Raw genomic sequence first — 24969 nt, 5'->3', positions numbered from 1 at the left:
GAGTTGTGGCTTACCAGATATGGTTATTTGATGCTAGTTGTTAGTTTAACACATGTGACTCCTATGAAGCATTTGGGGAAATTGCATTCACTTTCAGGCCATCCTGTTCACTAACTTATTAGTCTACCAATCAAGGACCCACTTACTCTGAGGGAGTCACTTCTCTACCAAAAAATCTGAATCATTCTTATCACATCTTCTTACCTTCCCTTAGTTATTTAGAATATTACAAATTTTTGAGATAGTTCTTTTTCAAAATCCAATTGTATTTATGAATTAACATTCACTTTTTTCTTCTACTTCTTTTTCTCTTCCTATCCTCCAACTCCAGAAAAAAAAAGAAAAACAAAGACCTTACAACAAATATGTATCATCAACCAAAACAAATTCTCATATTGGCCTTGTCCAAAAAATGTCTCATTCTACATGCTAAATCTATCACCTATCTCTCAAGGGGAGGATAAGTATTTTTATCCTATGGTCCTCTGGAATTACAGTTGGTCATTGTATTGAACAAAATTCTTATGCTTTTTGATGTTGTTATTATATTCCTCAGGGGAAAGAAATCAAAAGGTGAAGAAAATTCTTAACTCACTAGTAAGGCCAAATGGAAAGTGGACAGACAGAGAGAAAAACAGATAAAAAGAGTTTAAAAAAATATTATTCCTTCTCCATCACAGCCATTTTGGTTGTTAATCATCTGATAGCATCATGTCATACTTCCTGGGTACTAAAGTCAATTTTTAACCCTGAGTCACTGGCTATAATAATTGTCTCCTTGTTAAAAGGAGAAATCCCCAGTAAGGAAAAAAAAGAGAATGATTTGCCCTGAGTCACCCTGGAATGTATCTGATTTACCTAAGGAATCCAGGTTTCTGAGAAATTCTCCTCCCTTTCCCACAACCCAAAGAGGAGATAATTACCTTCCGAAAAAGCCTTCTTCACAGCAGCCACATAGGTCTCAGGCTCATCATCACAAGTGAGCTCCTGCCAACAGGCCCAGTCCTCAAAGAACTCTGAGAAATCTTCACAGTCCTGTACTCCACAGAACAACTTCACCACCCTATGGGGAGGGCACAGGACTTTCTGCAGGCTGGACAGCACATTGGGTTTATAAAAGTTCTGAACTAGTTCCATTGACAGGAGTATGATGATACATCGAGTGCTGAAGAAGAGAGACAAGTCCCTAGTGGGAATGGCAACCCCATGTCTCAGTTCATAGGTCAGGGTTTGCTGGTTCCAAACCTGAGAACTTGAAAGGAAAAGATTCTGCAGATACTGGCACCATTCTTGGGCATCTGAGCTGTAGACAATTAGGATATCACTCCCTATAAAAGAACAAGACAGGTTTATATTATTTATTTTGCAGAAAGAAAATAGCCAAAGAAATATCTGAAAATCAACGTTTACTGAATTATTCATATGCATCCAGGATTGTGCTAGTTTCTTTGAGCTTGGAGAAATGCCAGGCAAGATGGCCCTCTCTCAGAAAGACTTTACAATCAAGTTAGGAAGACTTGGTATATATGCACAAAACCATCAGAATAAGATAGTATTGGGGTTGGACTAAATGATTTCTAAGGTCCCTCCAGGTTCTAAACCAAGGAATCTACAAAGACTAAATCCCATCATGTCCAAAGATGGAAGAATCCAATCTGAAAAGGGCAGCACGAGGCATCATGGAAGGGTTGGTATGTTAACTGTATTCCAAATTTTGAGTAGGATACAGATAAGTGGAAAGGACAAGGGAACATTTGTTTGTTTTAATTTATTGATACATTTTGTTTTGACACAAAACAGTTCCCAAAGACCCTTAGAAAGCATATGTTTTATTCCTAAATATTAGTTCATCAGCCATTAACAGGAAGAATGAATGTGTCTTTGAACTTTAATAGCACTTATCTCTTGGTGAATGGCAAAAGGATATGAACAACCACATTTTCAAAAGGAGGAATATAAACTATATCACCTAAAAAAGTTCAAAATAATAATGAGAGAATTCAATAATGATCAAAGAAATGAAAATTAAGACAACCCTAAAGTATCATCTACTGGACCCATCAAGCTCATGAGAATATTAAATGATGGGAAAACTTATTGTTGGAGGGGCTAAGGGAAGGGAGACATTAATTTATGCCTAATGGAACTGGGAATTGGTTTGACCATTCTGGAAAACTTTCTGAAACATTAAAATCACCTAGACATTTGATTACTCAGTTTATGTCTCAAGAAGTTACTGAAAGCAAAAAAGACCAATATATGCAAAAATGTCCAGTATTTTTCATGATTACAAGAATGATAAAGAGGTTGAACAAATTATAGCATGGAAATTTAATGGAACCATTTTTGTGCTATAAGGAATGAGAAATATGAAGAATTAAGAGAAAAATGGGAAAACATTTTAGGAAGTGAAGCACTAGGAAGAAACAGGTCATGAGAAAAACATGCACAATGGCTCTACAATGTAAATAATGTCAAAATGGATAGAACTACAAAACTCAAGCCAAATACGATGATACAATGCTATCAAAGTTCATGGACATTTGCCTTCTTTCTGTTAATGATTGAAACTAATAGTTGTGGACAAAACATATGCTTTGTAAGGGTCTTTGGAAAATGCCTTATGTAAAAATAAAATGTATCAATCAATTAAAATAAAAAAATCTTACCTGGTCCTGTCTATTTATCCATACCCTTACTTAGTTAAAGTACTATCTCTTTCACAAAGGCTTTCCCAAAGTATTCCTGTTCAGACTGGATTCCTTCCTCTTTGGACATGATAGCTAACTTGTAGGCTTTAGAACCTGAAGGGATCTTAGAGGTCATGTAGTCCAACCCCAATGCCATCTTACTCTAGGATTGTTTTGTGTGTATATGCCAAGTTTCCCCAACTTGACTGTAAAGTCTTTATAGGCAAAAGCCATTTTCCCTGGCCTTTCTCCACCCTCAAAGTAGAGAATCTATACGTCTCTTTCAATAATGAATGCTGACATTCCCCAACTGATAAATGGGCGAGGGACACAAATAGGCAATTTTTAGATAAAGAGATCAAAACTATCATTAAGTGCATGAAAAAGTGTTCTAAATCTCTTATAATTAGAGAAATGCAAATCAAAACAACTCTGAGGTATCACCTCACACCTAGCAGTGTAAACCTTAAAATTTCTTAGACTTATAAATGTTGAAAATTTCACCATTGGGAAATTTCATACTTGAAAAATTCCCTATTGATAATGTGAACCCCATTGGCATGGGAGGTTCCTCCTCCTTCCTTCTTAAGATTACTTTAGGACAGAAACCTTTTGCTGAACAATGGAAAGGGCTTTGACCTATGCTTAAGCATAGAACAGGAAGTTCTTTGAGTCATGATTGATTTTAGAATTGATACAATAGAGATACTTGGAATGACAGAACCAGGTCTTGGAAAATACAATTTCCACCCCACTCAGTCCTAACAGGATTTAGGAAGGGCTGCAGCATAGATCAAAATTTAATTATTCCAATCTCTACCCTACTCAGGGTAACAGGATTTAGGAAGGGCTGCAGCATAGATCAAAATTTAATAATTTGAGAATATGACCTTCAACAGACATGTGCAAAGCCAGAGACCTCTGGGCGGTCCTGGGTTAAGCTAGAGCCACCATTGGCACAGGGAAGACATGGACAGTGATTGGTAGATGTGAGAACTGAGGGGAGGGAACTTGGATGGTTTGCTTAAAGAGAGAGGGGTCTGAGGATGGAGGGGGTTGGTTGGAGAGTTTTGGCTCGGAGTGGTTGGAGAAGTGCTCTGAGAGGCTTGCTCTGAAGGAAGCTGGAGGTGGAGGCCCCTGAGACTGTTTCTCCATTTTGGTCAAGTGAGTAATAGGGACTGATCTCCTTTCTTTGCCCCAGCTATCTAAGGGCTTGGGCCTTTTGGCCCAGCCTAAACAGAGGGGGTATTTAAGCCCTATTCCCTTCTCTCTCTCTCTCTCTCTCTATCTCTATCTCTAATACCTTTCTTCCTCCTGTTTGTAATTAAACTCCATAAAAGGCTGACGGCTGACTTGAGTTTTCATTTAGGAATTACATAGCTGAATTCCTTGGCGACCTTAAATTAATATATATCAGTCTTTTAAAGTGATTCCCTTGTCACAGCAGATTGGCTAACATGATAGCAAAGGAAAGTAATGAATGCTGGAGGGGATGTGGCAAAGTGGGGACACTAATTCATTGCTGGTGGAGTTGTGAATTGATCCAGCCATTCTGGAGGGCAATTTGGAACTATGCCCAAAGGGCGACAAAAGAATGTCTACCCTTTGATCCAGCCATAGCACTGCTGGGTCTGTACCCCAAAGAGATAATGGACAAAAAGACTTGTACAAAAATATTCATAGCTGCGCTCTTTGTGGTAGCCAAAAATTGGAAAATGAGGGGATGCCCCTCAATTGGGGAATGGCTGAACAAATTGTGGTATATGGTGGTGATGGAATACTATTGTGCTCAAAGGAATAATGAACTGGAGGAATTCCATGTGAACTGGAACAACCTCCAGGAATTGATGCAGAGTGAGAGGAGCAGAACCAGGAGAACATTGTACACAAAGACAGGTACCTTATGGCACAATCAAATGTAATGGACTTATCTACTAACAGCAATGCAATGATCCAGGATAATTCTGAAGGACTTATGAGAAAGATGCTATCCATATCCAGAGAAAGAACTATGGAAGTAGAAACACAGAATAAAAACATTTGCCTGATCAGAAGGGTTATGATTGGGGATATAGACTCTAAATGATCACCCTAGTACAAATATCAATAATATGGAAATAGATTTTGATCAATGATATGATACATGTAAAACTCAGTGGAATTGTGTGTTAGCTACAGGAGTGGGAGAGGAGGGGAGGGAAAGCACATGAATCTTGTAACCATGGAAAAATATTCTAAATTAATTAAACATTTTCAATTAAAAATAATGCTGATTTTAAAAATTATATTCTAGATATCTGACTTTTATAACTTAATGCAAAGGTTTTCCCCCATTAATACATTTCTTTCTTTCATGTCTCTTCTTCTGATTCCAGTGTCATTAATCTTATTTGCATAAAAGGTTTAAAATCTATATAACAGAGGCAATTCTTTTTATTTTTTATGATCTTTTCTATTCCGTGTCTAATAAGAAATTTTTCCTCTTTACACAATTGTGAAATATATAACCTGCCAATGTCCTTTAAGATACAAAATAATGTAGATACTATATCTATTTGTAATTTGTTGTGGTATAAGACATAATAGATCTAAAACTATTTTATTCATCCTGTTTTCCTACTTTCCTAATAGTTTTAACCAAATAAAGTCCTTTTCTCAGTAGTCTCTGTTCTTAGATTTATGAAATGCTAATCTACCTTGAGCATGTCTATATTGTTTTGCTTATTTCACCTATTTCACTAATTTACTTTTCTAATTTTTATCCTGTACAAGACAGAGATATAATGAGAGCAGCATCTTCTCCTTTCTATTTTTTTCTCATTAAATATCTGAGTATTTTGGAACAGTTTCTCCCCATTAATTTTGGGGTTTGTCTAATTCTATAAAGTATTCCTTTGGTGATTTGATTGGTATGGCAATTAAATCTAAAGTATAATTTGTGTAAGTTATTATTTTTACCAAATTGATGTGGCTCAGGTATAAACACTGAATCCAATTTACTTAATTATTTTATTTCTATAAAAGTATTTTGTATTGGGTTATTTTTTTAATCTTGTATGTGTTTTGACAGGATTACTCCCAGATATTTAATGCATTCTATTATTGTCTAAAATTGATTTCTCTTCCTGTTCCTTTTTCCTGGATTTTGTTAAAAACACAGAAATGGAATGACTTTTGTGGATTGATTTTCTTTCCTGTTACTTTACAGAAACTAAACTGCCTCAGTTAACTTTTCCATTGGTTCCCTAAATAAATCATCATGTTTTCTGCAAACAGAGACAATTTTGCTTCTTCTTTGCTTATGCATAGTCCCTCGATTTCTTTTTCCTTCTAATTAATATAACTGCCATTTCTGTCACTGTTATATATTAGTAGAGATGATAAATCTTGTTTTGCCCCCTGGTATTACTGGGAAATCCTCCAATGTTTCTCCATTCCAAATAATACTAACTTGTTTTCACAGAGAACTTTTAATTCTACTGAAGAAAGGACCTCTAATTCCTATGCCTTTTAGTAAAATAAGTGAGTGCTATGTTTTGTTAGAGGCTTTTTCCATGTTTATCATATAATTATGTGATTTTTATTAATTTGTTATTAACATGAATGTGCTAATAAAATCTCTTAAAATATTTTATTTAATTTTTTGAATCAACATTCTTAAAAATAATTTTTTAAACCTTTACCTTCGGTCTTAGAATCAATACTGTATGTTGGTTCCAAGGCAGAAAAGTGGTAAAGGATAGGAAACAGGGGTTAAGTGACTTACCCAGGGTCACACAGCTAGGGAGTGTCAGAGGTCGTATTTGAACCCAGGTCATCCCATCTCTAGGCATGACTCTCAATCCATTAAGCCACCTTGCTGACCCTAAGGCTACATTCATTATTGAGAGAGAACTACACATTTTTTTCCAGGCAGCTAGATAATGCAGGGGATAGATAGAGTCAGGAGGATCTGTGTTCAAATTTGACTGCAAACACTTAGCTGTGTGAAACCAGGCAAGTGTTTTGTCAGAGGCTTTTTGTGTCTATCATATAATTATGTGATTTTTGTCGATTTTTTTGTTAATGGATGTGCTAATATGATTGCTTTGAAAATATTTTATTTAATTTTTTGAATCAACATTTATTATTAAGATCTACAGGCTCTTTTGGAGCAGCTAGTGTTTAAAGTGCCAAATCTGGAGTCAGGATGTATCTTCCTGGGTTCAAATTTGACCTCAGATATTTCCTAGCTGTGTGACTCTGGACAAATTACTTAATCTTGTTTGCCTTAGTTTCTTCATCTGGAAAATGAGGTGAAAAAGAAAATGACAAACCACTCCAGTATCTTTGCCAAGAAAATCCCAAATGAGATCAAAAAAGAGTTAGACACAATTGAACAACAGATTCTTTATTTTATTTCTTCCTGGTTAGAGCATCAGAACCATATTTGTCTAACATGTGGTTTATGATGAATTATCTTCCTTCTTCGTTTTTGCAGACACTTTATATATATAGCAACATTTTTTTGAATATTTTATGTAATTAATTTGAAAATAAATCCCCAACTCTGTCCCTTTTACTCCACTCTCTACCTTTGGGATTAATTCATGGCATGCTAGGTTTCTCTTTCTGAGGCTGGTTTTGACTCTCTATTTCCTGTTTTATTTATAGAGGTATTTTGTTTTTATAATTATTTATTCATTTTGTTAATGTTCTATTTTATAGTTATACAATTGGACATAATAGACTTTAACAACTTCCTTCATTTCCTCTCTATTTTTTTGTGAATTCTCCTTTCTCATTTTTATCATGTAAATTTAATTTTTTCTTTTATTTTTAATCAAGTTAGCAAATGGTTAACTTATTCTATTGGTTTTTTAATAAAATCTTAGTATTACTTTGTTTTTAATTTTGTTTATCGCTGATTTTCAAACGCATATATGCTTCTGCTTGTTTGAGTTTTTTTTAATTTATTGCTTTTTGACTTAAAAAAATATGTGTTCATTTCATTGATCACCTCTCTCTGACTTGTTAATATAGATGTTCAGAGATATGTTTTCCTCTAAGGATTGCTGTAGCTATATTCTACTAGTCTTAGCATACTGTCTCAGAGTTTAATCATTTTATTTAATATGATATATTATTTCTATGACTACTCATTCATCATCATTCTTTTTGTTTTTGTTATTCAATCCTGTCCAACTCTTTGTGACTCTATTTGGGGCTTTCTTGCCAAAGATACTGGAGTAATTTGCCATCTTCTTCTCCTTCTCATTTTACAGATGAGAAGACTGAGGCAAACAGTTAAGTGACTTGCCCAGAATCACACAGCTAATAAGTGTCTGAGGCTAGATTTGAACTCAGGAAGATGAGTATTCCTGATTCCGGGGCCAGAATTCTATCCACTGTACTATCTATCTGTCCCGAATCACCTAAATGACCAGAAATACTAAGTTCTTGCTTTCCTTTCTCTAAAGTATTTTTTGTCTGAACACCTAAGCTCAGAGCTTGTCTTTCTTATTTCCTCAATGACTCCTAATAAAGGTAAGCGCGTTAGAAAAAGAATAATTGGGGGTGGGGAGGTTTGGATTTCACCACCTTTCAGAATGTAAGCATCCTTATGTAGCTTTTTTGAGCTTTTCTATTTTATTTACCTCTGAATCTCTTTCCTTTATTGTGTTTCATTTTAATGATTCCTCCCAACACTGATTTTCTCAAAAATGACATCAAGAAGTTGTCCACTGCCAAAAAGCATATATATGTGTGTGTGTGTGTGTGTGTGTGTGTATAATTTTTTGCTTAGTATTACTTTGCCTAACTTTGCAGAGTAAGTTATTCTCTGATGCAATTCATCTTTTTTGCTTTTTGGTATACTCTTTCCTTTCCTTTCCTTTCCATTTCTACTTGTTTCCAACTTCTTACAAAGGTTACAAGGTTTAAACAGGTTTTATGAGCAGAATGACTTCTGTTTATATTGCTAATAAAATGTTCTTCTACAATAGGGCTTTCTTGAATTTTGTGTGTGTGTGTGTGTGTGTGTCCCAGATCCGTTTGGCAGTCTCATGAAGCTCATGGAACCCTTCTCATACAAATCTTTTTAAATAATTGAAGAAAATGCTATACTTCACTTAGAGGTTAGTGAAATATATGTGGATGTATTTCTGTACTTTTTTCCCATCCAACTTCACAGAACCTTTATAATCTATCCACAGGAGTCCACAGACCCCAAGAATATCTGAAGCTTTGTCCTTGAGCCTTCAAAGGTATTTCATATTTACTTATTGTTTATGAAGCACAAATGAATGTATGGAGAGATAAAGAACTTTTTTTCTTACTCTTTCTGTCATCTTTTCTGTTCCTCCTCCAGTAAATGGCTATGCCAACCTTAGGCTTCCAAGTTTATCAAAGCTGTTTTCTTGTCAGCTGAAGGGTCCATCATCAGAAAATTACTGTCTAGTAATATTTTTTTATTTTCTTGCCCCTCAAAAGCTATCTCACTGGGTCAACTTGCAGGCCATGGTTTTATTTCATATTTGGTATTATAATAGCAACTAATTTCATGAGAAAATTGAACCTTCTCAGAGGCATTTGTGAATTATCCCATTTCACAATAATTTGACATAAAAAAGTGGCTAATGTTGAGTGTGCTGAGAATTTGGCTCATCGACAAACTCTAAGAAGAATGCCACCTGAAGAAGATTTTGAATTTTCCATATCTTCTCATGAAGAACTTGTAGACCTTGATCCATCACCGTTAAAATACCCTGGAGACCAATTTTTGAAATTCTAAAGAATATTGTTATTTAATTCACCATGATAGAATAAATAAGCTAGAAGGAGGGGCAAACATGGACAGGGAAGCAGTTAGAGTTAATTGTGTTCCTGAGCCAGAAATCAGAGAGGCAGCATGATACAGTGGGAACAGTGGAAGATCTCCATTCAAATCTCTTTTCTGTCAGGTCACCAAACTCCCACAGGTTGAATGCAACAATAAAACTCAAAGTACAGCTAAATTATATTAAAATGTAAGGGGGTAGGGGAAGAAGGTGTTAATTAATTCTAAAATGGAAGAGTAAGGATTAAAAAAAAAAAGAAAATGTAATTGGAGGGCAGCTTGGTGGGCTCAGTGGATAGAAAGCCAGGCTAAGAGACAGAAGGTCCTAGGTTCAAATCTGCCCTCAGATACTTCCTAGTTGTGTGACCCTGGGCAAGTCACTTAACCCCAATTGCCCAGCGCTTACCACTCTTCTGCCTTGGAACCAATACTTAATATTGATCCTAAGATGGAAGGTGAGGGTCATAAAACAAAATGTAATTGGGAAAGATTTTAACAAAATAAATTAAAATTAAATACAGCAAATTAAAATATAATATAACATCATGTTCATTGATGACTTGCTAAGATCACGCGCCATGGCAAGGATTTGTTACTAGTTGAATTTGACAGCATTCACCTAAATTACTGCCTGAAGAAACATGAATAAGACAGTAGAGTAGGTACTAATATCCTTTGGTAAAAGAAGTTTCCTAGAACATTTAAATCATATCCAAAACAATGAAAAGGCAGGGGAAAGTACATAGATTTATTTCCATTAAAAACTATTAAAAGTTCTTCCACAGATATACAGAAAGAAAAAAAAAATCTCCTATCCATGATGGCTCAGGGTTCCAAGACAGTTGAGGTTTTACTATAGGATGATTGGGGTTAAATTCAAATAACTTGGAACCTAAGTGACTATAGAAGAAAGATTTAAAAGGAAGTGGTTAACATCATAACTAACTTTTCCACCACCAGCTTGTCACATGATTTGGGGGCAATTTACTCAATCCTACAATTAGATTCTTTTGTCACCTTCTTAGTCTTGTTGAGCTTTTGTCAAAGAAAGTGGAGACTTCATTTATTTATTTATTTATTTATTTAAGGGGGAGGGCATGTTTCCATGATTTTCTTTCCCTTCCACATTTCCTCCCCACTCCCAGAGCCAACAAGCAATTCCACTGGGTTGTACAAATGCTATCACTTGTGGAGAAGACCTTAAAAAAAATAGGACTTAAGGTCTCTTGTGATGGGTTGGATGACACTCCAATACGAGATTTTAAAATCCTAGGTCAGCAAGTGTCACTAGCACAGGGGATGTCCCATCCATCCACCATAATTTCCTTTAACTATAAATCACTTCCTTGAGTATATCAAGACACTTCTGCTTTTCCATTCCATGAGAAACTAAACATCTTATGGGGAAACCAGTGATAGAAATGGAAGGAAATCCTATCATTTCCTTCCAGTCATTTCCTATTTGATGCTCACCTCACCAATATGTATACTAGAATTAGAATAATACAGATAAGATTAGAATGGCACAAATTCATGGTGTTCCATGTTTTTTATTAGATTAAAAGGCTTTTGAACAAAACAAAATCAATTTAGCTATAATTAGAAGAATAGCAATTTCTCTGATAGAGTTCATTTTTAAGCTAGATTAGGAACTGATTCAAAATTTGAGTGGTAGACATTCTCTAGTTGGTAAATGGTCAAAGGATGTGAACAGGCAATTTTCAGAGAAGAAATCCAAGCTATCAATAGTCATATGAAAAAATGTCCTAAATCACTAATCATAAGAATAGAGCAAATCCCCAACTGATACATGGTCAAAGAATGAGAACAGGCAGTTGTAAAAGAAAAAAATCCAAGCTATCCATAGTTATATGAAAAAATTTTCTAAATCACTAATAATAAGAGCTATTCTTCAATTGATAAATGGCCAAAGGATACAAACCAGCAATTTTAAGAAAAAGAAATCCAAGCTTTAATAGTCATATGAAAAGTTCTAAATCACTAATATTTAGGGAAATGCAAATTGAAATAATTATGAGGTGCCACCTCATATCCATCAGATTGGCAAAGTTGATGAAAAAAGGAGAATGATAAATTTTGAAAAAAGTCTTTCAGAAAATAAGTACATTAATGTACTTTTGGTAGAGCTATGAACTGGTCCACCCATTCTATAAAGCTGTTTGATACTATGCTCCCAGTGGGCAGCTAGGTAGCTCAATGGATAGAGAGATAGCCCTAGAGATAGGAGGTCCTGGGTTCAAATGTGACCTAAGATTCTTCCTATGTGACCTTGGGCAAGTCACTTAACCCCCAGTGTCTAGCCCTTACCAGTCTTTTGCCTTGGAACTAATACACAGTATTGATTCTAAAACAGATGATAAAGGCTTATACATACATAAATAAATAATTTTTTAAAAAAGAAACTATGTCCCCAAATCTATTAAATTTTAAGTAAATACCCTTTGATCTGGCAATATCACCACTAGGTTGATACGCTGAGAGATGAAAGAAAAGGGGAAAAGATGCACATGCATAAGATACTCGTAGCAACTCTGTTTGCACTAGCAAAAAAAATTCTAAATTGAGAGAATGTCTGTCAATTGGGAAAGGACTGAACAATTGTATATGAATTGTATATGAATTGTATATGAATGTAATGAAATACTATAATATTATAAGAAATTATGAAAGGGATGACTTCAGAGGAACCAGAGAAGACTCGTATAAAATGATGGAAGAGTAAAATAAGCAGAACTAGAGAACAATTTATAATATGAGAGCAACATAATAACAACAATATTGTAAAGACAATCAATTCTGAAAATCCTAGGCTGTCTAATGAATGCACAGATGGTTTCCTAAGGATTCACAGTGAAACAGCTGCCCGACTCCTGATAGTCTTGGAAGGCAGTTGAGACATAATTTTTGGAACTTGGCTAATACAGGAATTTGTTTTGCTTGATATTACCTGTCATAGAGGATTTTCTTTTTCTTGCTTTCTCAATGAGATATGGGGAGAGGTAAAAGAATACTGTGTATTGGTTCCAAGGCAGAAGAGAAGTAAGGTCTAGACAATTGGAGTTAAGTGACTTGTCCCGGGTCACATAGCTAGGAAATATCTGAGGTCAAATTTGAACCCAGGACCTCCCATCCTTGAGCCAGGCTCTCAAACCACTGAACCACCTAGTTGTCCCCTGACATTGATATTTTTTAAAAAATATAAGTTAAATACATAAATAAAACATTAAAAATTACCTTATTTCCTTTATCATAGTTAATTTTAGGGCTACCTGTGGGAAGTGACAACTGCAAAGAGCTCAGCTAATTACTATGGGAGTCAAAAACCCTTCAAAAGAATCATTTCCTAAAATAGACTTTTTTTCTTTAATGGTCCCTATGCCTCCAGACCTCAAAGTATATCTGGGCATCCAGTGGTATAACTACAGCAAGAACCACCACTAACCATGGACAGACAACATGAAATATCATGACAGACAATTCCAGTACACTTTTAGGTTCCAGATCAATCAAACCACCAAGGATCCAACCCTGGTCCCAGAGTATGAATTATGGGGTTCCACTGTGTTCCTCTGCTTCCCTTCTAAGATGTGCCCCTCTCCATCCACCTTGAAGGCAGAATGAGTATTAAGGGTGGGTGAGGGAGGGAACCACAAATTGTGTCCTCTCACATGTGATACTGTATTTTATAAATACACATTTTCAGGGTCAGAGAAATCTGCTCTCTATGAAATATAGATATTTATTTTGTAATGTCAGATCCCATAGTTTGCAATAAAAGCTAAAAACCTCAGATGGGTAGTAATTTCCAAGCAGCACAATTTTCAAACCTTGACTGAGTCTCATCAATGCATTTTCCATTGACCAGAGTTTAGTTCTTACTCGCTAAATGACTCCCAACATGTTGGATAGGACTTTATTAAAGAGCATCTAATTAATTACTCACATTATATTTCCTCCTTAATTCAATAATCAAAACTTCCCTTCAACAAGCCCAGCAGTGCAAAGGAATTAACATGGAAGGTTAAGAGAAAAAATCTCTAGATGTGAAGTCAGAAAACCTTGGTTCAAGATCTTGATAACACTTGCAGATGTGTGATCCTAGTTCAGTCACTGCTCCAGGTCTTCATTTCCTCATAAGTAAAATGGGGACAGTGTTAAGTATTATCCACTTTATCAGGTTGTTAGGAGAAAGTGGTTTAGGAAATCATAAAACTAAATGTAATTATTGCAAACATGAATAGAGTACAGTACTTTAAAATCTACAAAATATGTTGTTTGAGCTTTATAACAACTATAAGAGGTATGTGCTATTATTATTCTCATTTTAGAGAGGAAAAATCTAAGCCTGAGAGATTCAGCCTTCTTTTCACTACATAAAAAGATCAAGGGAGTTGTTCAGCTATGTCCAACTCTCTATGATGCTATTTTGGAGTTTTCTTAGCAAAGATACTGGATAAGTTTGCCATTTCTTTCCTCTAGCTCATTTTGCGTGGGAAGAACTGAGGCAAAGAGGGGAAAGTGACTTTCTCAGGATCAAAGAGCTAGTAAGGATCTGAAGCCAGATTTGAACTCATTAAAATAAATCTTCCTGACTCCAAGCCCTGTGCTCCAGCCACTGTCACCTAACTGCCCTTCAAATTACTCTACTGCCAAAGTCCAGATCCCAGTTCAAGAATGGTTGTCAGAATGTGGTTAGTTTCTCCTTTCAAACAAAGGACCATTCATGTATACAGAACCAAGAATATCAGCAATCTAGCAAACCTCAAAATCTCTGCTCTCAGAAGGTGGGAGAAGTAGACTCTCTTCAATGGATGACAGAATTCACCCAGATCTTTTAATAATACCACCTAACATTTAATAACGGAAACCTTCTAAAAAAATGCTATCTCCTCCATTTCACTTCTTATTATTTTTTTTTAACCTGTACCTTCTTTTTAAGACAGAAGAGTGACAAGGGCTAGGCAATAGGGGTTAGGTAGCTTGTTCCAGATCACACAGCTAGGAAATAGCTCAGCTAACATTTGAACCCAGGACCTCCTAATTCCAGGCTTGATGCTCTATCCGTTGTGCTACCTAACTGCCCCTCTCTACTTGTTCTTACATTTCTCAATTACATTTTAATCTGGTTAAGGCTTGAAAATTTAATACATCTGACTTGGTGCATAGAGAGCTAGCCTAAGAATGTAAAAGATCTAGGTTCAAATCTAGACTTTGATCCAAAGAGGTGAAATTCTGAGCAACTCATTGAACTGCTCAATGAAACTCTCTAAGACTAGGTTGTGGGAGAGCTATTTCCATAATCTTCACCAGTACTTGGTTTTCTCACCAGCATTTTTCTACATCAATTATTTTGTCATTGTTCAGTCATTCAGTCATGTCCAACTCTTCCTGAACCACATAGGTTAAAGAAAAAAAAAATTTTAATGACTACTACTACCCCTTTTTACTTACTTTTATACCTATATTTATAAAACTTATCCAGTGGCAAGGTTAAGAAAAGACCCCCAAGACTGGCATAGTAAAATAGAAAAGGATCAGAGGACATTCTGAATGATCATCTATTTCTCCATATGGCCTCTACTTCTTCCTATTTCTAAAGGAATTCCACAAAGACCACACATGAAAATAAAAGATGCGGAAGGGAGGGCAGCTAGGTGGCACAGTGCATACAATGTTAGGCCTAATGTCAGGAGGACCCAGGTTCAAATCTGGCCTCAGATACTTCCTAGCATCTTTGGTCTTTCTTTTTTTTTTTTAACCCTTATTTTCTGTCTATGTAACAACTCTAAAACAGAAGGGCAAGGGTTGGGCAAATGAATGAACAAACAAAGGTGTTTGAGGCCACATTTGAACTCAGATCTTCATTACTCAAGACCCAGTGCTCTATCCACTGAATCACCTAATTGCCTAGTTTATTACATAGTAGGTGCTTAATAAACGTTTCATTCCTTGATTGATATATTGCAAATTATAATTTACATAGCTCTTTCTTCACAACAATCTTTGAGGAAAATAATGAAAATATTTTTAAACCTACTTTACATATTAGGAAACTCAGTTTCAGAAAGTCCTAGGAAAGTCCTGTCCTAGGAAATAAATTAGCAAATAGCTACACATGGGATGATGAGATCACTGAATTAGAGATGGAAGGTAATTTTGAGATCTTCTAATACAACTCTCTCATTTTGCAGATAATAAAGTGAGATCCAAGGTCACAAAAGATTCCAACCCAAATCACAGAGCTAGAATTGGTTGACAAACATTTATTAAGCACATATTATGTGCCAGGGACTGTGCTAAATGCTGGAGGTACAAAGAAGGGCAAAAGACCATTCCTGCTCTTAAAGAGCTCACAATCTGAGAGACACAAACAACTTTCTACACACAAGTTGTAGACAGAAAATATTGGAACTACTCTATGGAGGAAAGGAACTAGAATGAAGAGAAATATGGAAAGCCTTCTTGTAGAAGGTGGAATTTTAGCTGGGACTTTAGGGAATCCATGAAAGCAAAGCAGCAGAAATGAATAGAGAGAGAAAATTCCTGGCATAAAGAACAGTCAGGGAGATTCCTGAAATAGGGAAATGGAGTATCTTGTTTGAGGAAGAGCAAGGATGCCACTGTCACTGGCAAGCCCAACAGCTCACCCCTCCTCATTTTTCAGAGGAAGATACTGAGGCACAGAGAAGCTAGATACCTTGCCTAGTGATCATCTAATAAATGTCTCAGGCGGAATTTGAAACTGGTGCTCTATCGATGGACCCTACCAAACTGCCCCCTCAAAGCCAACGTTATTTACATTAACTGGAACTTCCTCTGAGACTAAGGCAGAATTCTTGCCAAATAACACAGATCTCTTCTGACTTCTCTTTCCTTCTCCTTACCATAGCATTAGCCAACACAGGTTACGAGGACTCTGAGAACGAATAAAACTTTGGAGGGGGTCTGGGAAGCGCTAGTTAAACAATTCTTGGCGGGGCGTGGGAACGTGCAGGTGCCAGATCCCGGACGGGATGCAGAGGGAAGCAGGGCGAGGCGGGCGCCCAAGTTGCCCAGAAGGGAGTACACACCAGCTCTAGGGAAAGGCAAGGGGCCTGGGGGTTGTCGGAGACGCAGCTGAGGGCTTGGGTGACAGAGTCCTCTGGAGCTCACGGGATTCGAGCAGAGGAGGACGGTTGGGTCCAGAGAGGGGACAATAGTTGTAGTGGAGTCAGGGAAGGTGGAAATAAGGAACTGACCTGCGGTTGCCATGGCAGAGGCTGGAGGGGAGCCCTGCTCACATCCCGGGCGGTACTGGGATCTCCGGTAATCCTGTCGAGGTGGGGCTGGAGGCCAGGGAGAGGCAGGGAGGTTGTAGCTTCAGTAGTTTGGTCTCCAGCTTTGATCTCCGACTAGGGCTGGGCTGGAGCAGCGCTTCCCTGAGCGGTCGGGGGCGGAGTGACTGACCTGCCCCGCCTCCTTGGGCTGGCTGCTGGGGTAGCCGCGGCGGCCACAGCGGCGGCGGCCTGTGGGCCAGCGGGATGGGGGAGAGGCCCAAAGGGGCAGGCAGCCCAGCTGCCTCTCCGCGGGCAGGCAGCACCACCTGGAGTTCGACGCCGTTGGAGAGGGGAAGTGAGAGTTGGGGGCAGACCCGGGAGTCCTCTCCCTCTTCTCGGACACACCTCCCCTCCCCCCCCGCCCCATCTGCCTCCCCTACACCCTCAGGCAGGCTATATACTTGGGACCGATCCAGTCACGTCCTACTGGGTGACCCCCAAATCCCTCTGCCCACAGCCTTAAAAGACAGTCTGACAGCGTAGGGAAATGGAAAAGCCCGAAAGCCCCATTTTGTCTTGGGAATTGGGGGTAAGGGGTTTAGAAGTATGTTCATGAGCACCAGCTGGCAGATACTCCTTTGGGGTTACCTCCCTGAGCCAGTGCCCTAGGCAGGAAATAGATGGCGGTAGAGTGGGGAGAGGAGGAGAAAGAGAAGGGGGTGACTCTCTTGGGAATTGGTCCCCCAGGGGACAACTTTGCCTTTGAGTTCCCTTCAGTTACCTTTCCGCAGACTCCCTAGGGACTTTGCCCCTTACCATAGTTCTCCTTTTCCCTTCCTCCTAAGTCTCTTTTTTCCCTCCAGCCCCGTCAACCCTTGGGCAGCAGACTCTGGGCTAGACATGGATACCAAGTCCTAAACTGAGAAAATGGGCGATAGTGGGAGGCAGTGGCACCATTAAATGCTATATGAAATTTCAAGTTAAATATTTGTAGACTGCCTGTGGCATGAGGTAATGAAGAGTGAAACAAGCCAGACCAAGAGAACATTATATACAGCTACAAATTTAATATTTGAAGAATAACTTGTGAATGTTCACCTCCAGAGAACGAACTGAGAAGTGGAAACACAAAGACATCATCTACATATACACGTTTGCCTGATGATACTTTCTATGGTGTGGGGAGGGAAGGGAAGGACTGAATAAAAAAATAAAATAGTTAAGAAAAAAACAACAATTGCCTGTGACAGACAATCTTGGAATCAGGAAAACTTGAGTCCAAACTTCATTTGTCACACATTAACTGTATGATAGGGGGCAAATCACAAGCTTTCAATCCCCCTAGGTAACTATAAATACAGGAAAAATACCATTTTGTATTGGTAGAGAAATTTCCTTCATTGGGAATTTCTAGGACCAATGAAATCACTGTTGCAGTCCCATTTTAGACATCAGGGACCAAAACACAGAAAATGACAAAGTCTCTACTCTCATTGGAGCTTACCACCTGATAGAGGGGAAACACAAATAAGTGTAATAGATATAAGGAATGATGGAAACAAAGTGTGCCCCAAACATATGAGGAAGAAGAAATCACTTTTAAGAAGAGCAGGAAAAGAATCATGGAGGAGGAGAGGTGATGCTGGTCATTTAGCTGGGCCTTAAAGAAGAAAAAAAAAGGATTTCAGCAGGTAGAGATGAGAGGTATTGCATTTCAGGAATGTGGGATCACATGCAAGAATGAGGGGGCTAGGGAGACAGGACAATGTACAATCATGTCTAGTTTGTCTGGGAAAGAGTATATGAAAGGGAATGATGTGAAATAAGACTAAAATGTAGGTTAGATAAAAATGGTGATGAGCTTAAAAGGGCAACAAGGAGTTGTTGAAAGCTCTTAAGCAAGAGAGGGAGTAATGGATGAATGAGTTAATAAATTAATGAAAAAGCAATAAAGAGATTTTAGCTGCAAATTAGATGAAAAAGCTCCATAAGCCTTAGAACATAATAACAAAGAAGATGTTAATGTAATTTCCATTGATGAAACATAACATTTCTTTTTAATTATTTTTCACGTTCATTTTTTTAAAATTTGAGTTCCAAATTCTCTCCCTCCTTCCATCCCTTCCCTCATCCACTGAAAAAGACAAGCAATATTATATCAATTATATACATGAGGTCATGCAAAACATATTTCCATGTTAGCCATATTGCCGAAATAGAAAAGAAAGCAAGAAAAATAAAGGGAAAAAGTATGCTTCAATCTGCAGTCAGAGTTCTGTCACTGGAGATGGATAGTGTTTTCAGAGGTCCTTTGGAATTGTTTTGGATCATTGTATTGAGCAGCATTGTCTTTCAGTTACAATATTGGTGTTACCACGTATAATGTTCTTCAGTTCCTGTAACTTCATTTTGCATATGTCTCCTCTGGTTTTTTTTAAAACCACACCACTCACCATTTCTTTTAGCATAATAGTATTCCATCACAATCCTATACCACAATTATTCAGCATTCCCCAATTGATGGGCATCCCTTCAATTTCCAATTCTTTGTCACCCCAAAAAAAACTACTATAAATGATTTGTGTATATATAGATCCTTTTCCTTTTTCTTTGATCTCTTTGGGATACAGATCTAGTAGTAGTATTGTTGGATTATAGGTTTACACAGTTTTCTCACCCTTTGGGCATAGCTCCAAATTATTTATGTTTAAGAGTTCCAATGACTTTGGTGCCAAGAATTTTCTTCTCCTCATCTTCATGGCTATGGCTACTGAGGAGTTTAAGTCAAGTCAATAAACGTTTATTAAGCCCCTCATATGTGCCAGACACTGAGCTAAGCACTGGGGGTACAAAGAAAGGTAAAAATAATACTTGCCTTCAAGGAACTTACAATCTAATCAAAGAGAAAACAGGTGCAAACAAGGTAGACACAGGATAAACTGGGTCATATCAGAGGGAAAGGATTTAAGGTGTGTGGGGGGGTGTCTGTAAAAGAAGGCTTCTTGCAGAAAGACAGATTTTAACCTCAAAATTAAGAAAGCCAAGAGGTGCAAGGGAGCAGAGAGAGAATTCCTAGCATGGAGGAAGAGTCAGTGAAAATGAATGAAATAAGGAAATGTATTGTGTGCAAGGAGAAATTGTTCAGTCTTATCAGACTCTTCATCACCCTTTTTGGGATTTTCTTGGCAAAGATACTGGAGTGGTTTGGCATTTCCTTCTCCCACTCATTTTACAGATGAGGAAACTGAGGCAAACAAGGTTAAGTGACTTGCTCAGATTTATACAGCTAGGAAGTATCTAAAGCTAGATTTGAACTCAAGTCTTCCTGACTCCAAGTCAGATTTTCTATTTAGTGTTCCATTTAATGTGCCCATTGCAAGGAGCAGGGAAGAGACCAATATTGGTCAATATAGTCAATATTAAAAAGCATATATTTATATAAGTACCATTAAATCCTGGCAATACAAATTCTAACAGAAAGATGGTCCCTGCCCTCAAGGAGTTTACTTTCTAATTGGAGGATGATAACACATAAAACTAAAAGGGGGTCACATCTAAGGTAGAAAAAGCCCTGTTCAAAAAAAATTAGAAATTCAGCCTGGAGAAGAATGAAGGGAGTTGGCTTGACAGCCTCATTAAAATGGATGAACTGGTTCTAAAAGATCTGGTCAATCAGAGAAAAAAGGACAAGGAGGTAGTAGGTACTTACAATATGAGAAGTATTCCAGAGTGAGCTTCTAAGGTGAAGAGGTTTCCATGGTAGGCAATGTCCTGTGGCAATGAGTTAAATGTGTAGCCAAGAGGAATGAAAAATAGATTATAAATATTTGTTGACTGATGACAACGTCTTGGATCATAGAGTTCAGAGAAGGGAGTAAAGTGGAAAAAGTGAAAAGGGAGGAAGAGGCCAGATTATAAGGGGCAGGAAAAGCCAAATAGAGTATTTTATATTTGATCTTAGAGGAAATATGGAGACACTAGAGTTTATTCAATAGGGAGTCAACATGCACTTCAGGAATCTATCTGGAGCAGATTAAGTTTGTAAACCTAATGCACAACTGGGAATAGGCTTTTACTTTATTGTGTACATGAGACAGGGAGCTATTGCCGTTTATTCACTCCCTGACAAACCTTTGGATTATAGTTTCTCAGTAAATTCAATGGATGTAATCTGTTTTTAACTGCTTAAAAAAAAATAAACAACCCAGGAATTTTAAGAAAACTGCTTTGGTAGCTGAGAGGAGAATCGTCTGGAATAGAAGAAATGAGGCATGGAAACTATTCAGAAAGTTGCTCTTTGATCAGATGCCAGAGCAATCCTGATATTTCCTGGGCTCTTGTGCTTAGAGTACTGAGCTGTCTTCCCCCAGGTCTAAGGGAAGGTGGTGGTGGCAATGATGGTGGTGGTTTCCTCCACCTGGCACATGCTGCTTCCTATTTTTCAAACCCTCTAGAGTTTTCAGTTCGTCTAGCTCGCCCAAGGGAACATTCATCCTCCATTGCCATGGTAATGCTTGCTTTAAACCCCTTGCTTCAGCTCTCACTTTCCAGAAAATATTTTTGCCCTTGAATCTCAACTCCCATTTTCTCTAGTAATCTTCTAGGCAAGATCACAGCTTGTGGTTCTTGAGCCAGAAGTCACTTATCAAAAGGAAGGTCAGTTCTACATGGTATGATGTAAGGTGTCTCACTATGGCTCTCCCACTTCCACTAAAAAACAAACAAACAAACCCAATTCCTCTACTACCTCCTGTAGTATTGTCCTCTACCTAAACCTCACCTGAAAATCTCACTCTGGAAGAGTTCAATAACAAAAACAGTCATGTTTTTGGAAGAACATACTTCCTTTGAGCCAAATCTTTAGCCTTAACACGTACTGGACACATAACATAGCATGAATTCATTTATTATGACTTGCTTGTTGTAACCTTCAAAAGAATATTGGGTCTTGAGGAAGTGGGATTCTGACTTGTAAAAGTTATTGTAATGGAATGGGCAAAGATTCTGAAGGACCCTGCCAAGGAAGGATAGACCTAAGTTAAGACATTGCAGTTAGAAAAGGAAGAAAGGAAAGAAACAAGCATTTATTTGGCAGGTATGTGGCCAGCACTATACCAAGTCTTTATTTGATCCAAACAACAACTGTGGGAAGGAGGTGCTGTTATTTCCACCATTTTATAGTTAAGCAAACTGAGACAGACAGAGGTTAAATAACTTGCCCAAGGTCACACCATTTATAAGTATCTGATGCCATATTTGAATTCAGGTCTTCTTTACTCTAAATCTAGTGCTCTAGCCACTGGTCCACCTTTGGGATCTAGAGCAGTAGTTGAAGGAGCATTTAAGATGGTAGGTTTTTCTATAGCCATAGCTCTCCAGAATCAACTATATTTGTAGATGGGGTGGGGGCGGGGGGACTATCCTTTCCCCAACACACAAAATCATATGGTTCTTATCCTTAGGCTTCCTATAACCATGGGTCTTCTTTATACCATATGGCAATACTACAACTTTCAAACTCTGAGTCTAGAGTTCAAAAGTCTTCTACATCTTCACCTAATATGTCTTCCTTGCCCAAAGACATTCTCAGATTGCATATTGATGCCATGGTTTCAGAGCTTAAAGTGACCACAGGGCTAAGAAAGACTTGGTCTTCCTACAGAGTTTCCTTTTTTTTTAGAGGAGTTATTGAAAATCTACTCTGAGACACCTGGGGGTCTTCAATGGGACACATTCCATTCTTCTGCAATTCAGCAGGCAGATGCAGATGGCATCTCCATTGGTGCATGGAACCATGTCTCCACGTCCACTTCTCCTACTTCTGTCTTCCTTCACCTCAAATTCTCTCAAGCAGAAAACCCAGGCAACCATGAGAAAGAGGTTAGGGCTTAGCCTCCTAATATATAATTTGTTGGTGTTAGTTAAAGGGCTTGGGTATGTATTCTCATTTAGTCTGACGGTCAGCCTACTATAGTATGAAAACTGTCAAAAGAGAATGATCAACTTCCTTCAAGGCTTGACTCAAGTTTAACTTCCTACTTGGGAATTTCCCTGATTTCCCTAGCTATTAGCACCTCTCCCCACCACCAAATTACTTCATATTTTCTATATATACATATATATATATGTATATATATATAAAACAGATATTTAAAGTCTATGCTTATATGTTTGCATGTCGTTCCTCTCAAAAGAATGGAAATCTATTGAAGGCAGGTACTTTAATATTTATATATAAATATATATCAAATTTATACTTTATATACATAAATATGTCTTGCATAGGCCCTGGCACATTAAATAAGTGTTTAATAAATTCTTAGTTATTGATAGAAGAGTCAATATGGTTCTCATGGAAAACAAACTTGTTTTTAATCTTCTCAATTTCTCATTCATATAAGTGCTTCCTTGATATTCCAACATCTTATATAATACAACACAACAGAAAATAGAAATGGTTTTTATTTTAGGTCACATGTTAGCCAATAGCTCCATTCCAAAAAAAAGGGGGGGGTGGGCTCATCATGATCAGGGAGAGCATTTTACTTTTCAAAAAGATACAGCTTCCTGGAACCACTAGAATAAATTGATTAACTGTAAGATAAACACCTAAAAAGTTGAATAAATTGAGCTCTTGGAATTATTTTTAAAAAAAAGAAATTATTTTTTTAATTGACCATTTCACTGAAATTTGGGTATGACTAATGATAAATTGTCCCTTCTGACTAACAAATTCAGCTAGCTTCAGTTTAGCAAATTGTAATGGTGAAAATTTCACCTTTTTAAGATTGATGTAATATTGAACAATGGCCGCCAAGGAATTTACTTATGAAATTCCTAAAATGAAACACTCAAGTCAGAATGGAGTTTATGGAGGTTTAATCACAATGGGAGTCGGGAAAGGAAAGGGAGAGAAGGAGAGAGGAGAAAAGGGAAAGGGGCTACTCAACCTCTGACCAAGGCAGAGGGAGTTTTAGGCCCAAAGGGCCAAGGTGGAAAGAATCAATCCTTAACTCACATGACCGATCTGAAGGAAAGCTGTCTGCAGGCATCCTCCCTATCCAAGCTCCTAACACCAACTGGCGTCTAGCTCTCTCCACAGGAAGTGAGCAAATTCCAGAAGCTGTTCCCTACCTCACTTCCTGTGTCTCACAAGTGCCAATGGTTGGCTCTAACTTGGCTTAGGACAGCCCAGGTGGGCAGTTAGTTATTTCTGATTTGTCATTGACTAGCACATGCCCGTGTAGTGTGGGTGTGCACAATTTTTGGGTGCTAGACCAAGATGGAGACTTTTAAAATTCACAAAATGTACAAAGCACTGTAGTAGACACTGGTAATAAGAAGTTAGAAAACAAAGTCCTTGCCTTCAATGAGCTTACAATCTAATAAGAGGATAGAATATGTATCCAAGTATGATAAAAGGTAGATGAGAGTAAAGGCAAAAGAAGGGCTTAGACAATATGCAATAAAAAAATTTTTTTAAGGAGATCTGGGTCACTTTATGTTAGTGAAGAGACTGGGGCAGGCATGACAGGGTATCTCCTGATCTGTTCACTGAAGGAAGAGATAGATGACCACAGATGGTGATGAGGAAGAATTGCTTTCCAGTACAATCTCTTCAAATGTAGAGGGGCAAGGTACAGAATGAGGCTGGAAAAAAATCAGGAGTCTAGTTTTGGTTGGAATATAGAATGCGTAATGGGGAATGGGGAATCTAAAGAAAAAAGTCTAGTAAACAAAAAGCTGGAAACATATTATGGATGGCTTTAAATGCCAGACTATGAATGTTATGTGCAGATCACTATGTAGTGTTAATCAGTAAAAAGAACAGAAACTATCCTAGTCCTTGACACCACTAACTGATGCTTATCAGTGATAAGAATAGAAACTCCTCTCAGAATCTTGGTTCTTGATTTTTATTGATCCTGGTTTACTTGCTTTTAATGATCTATATCCTGACTGTTGCATCATCTATCTTTTTTTGTGTGTATGTGTTCTGCCCCATCTGAGTTCCTTTCATTTATTTTTCTATTTTTAACCTTTAAAATTATTTGGATACCAATTTTCATTAAAGATCTTATTGATTTTAACTAATCTCATGCTTTAGCACTCAGCTAAATTAAGAAGATTGAACCTAATTTAATATTCTTTCTCAAACCACCAGTTTCATGAAGAGATTCCCATT

General features: G+C 37.5%; 1 protein-coding gene across 5 annotated transcripts in view; it reads right to left on the bottom strand.

Moving 5' to 3' along the window:
* Positions 1–17148, bottom strand: part of PIK3AP1 (phosphoinositide-3-kinase adaptor protein 1) — a 141290-nt gene extending 124142 nt beyond the window's left edge. For 3 of the 5 annotated variants that reach the window (XM_007478700.3, XM_007478703.3, XM_007478702.3), the window contains exons 1-2: positions 16767–17148; positions 924–1328 (exon numbers count right to left, since the gene is read on the bottom strand). In XM_007478700.3, the coding sequence (XP_007478762.1) occupies positions 924–1328; positions 16767–16779 (418 nt within the window). In that variant the 5' untranslated portion in view covers positions 16780–17148. The remainder of the gene's footprint in view (positions 1–923; positions 1329–16766) is intronic. The other 2 variants (XM_007478701.3, XM_007478704.3) reach the window with 1 other exon arrangement.
* Positions 17149–24969: the final 7821 nt, after the last annotated feature.

This window comes from Monodelphis domestica, chromosome 1, assembly GCF_027887165.1.
Source record: "Monodelphis domestica isolate mMonDom1 chromosome 1, mMonDom1.pri, whole genome shotgun sequence".
Taxonomy (NCBI): domain Eukaryota; kingdom Metazoa; phylum Chordata; class Mammalia; order Didelphimorphia; family Didelphidae; genus Monodelphis; species Monodelphis domestica.
Note: the sequence above shows the minus strand (reverse complement) of the source record. Positions and strands in the feature narration are given on the sequence as shown.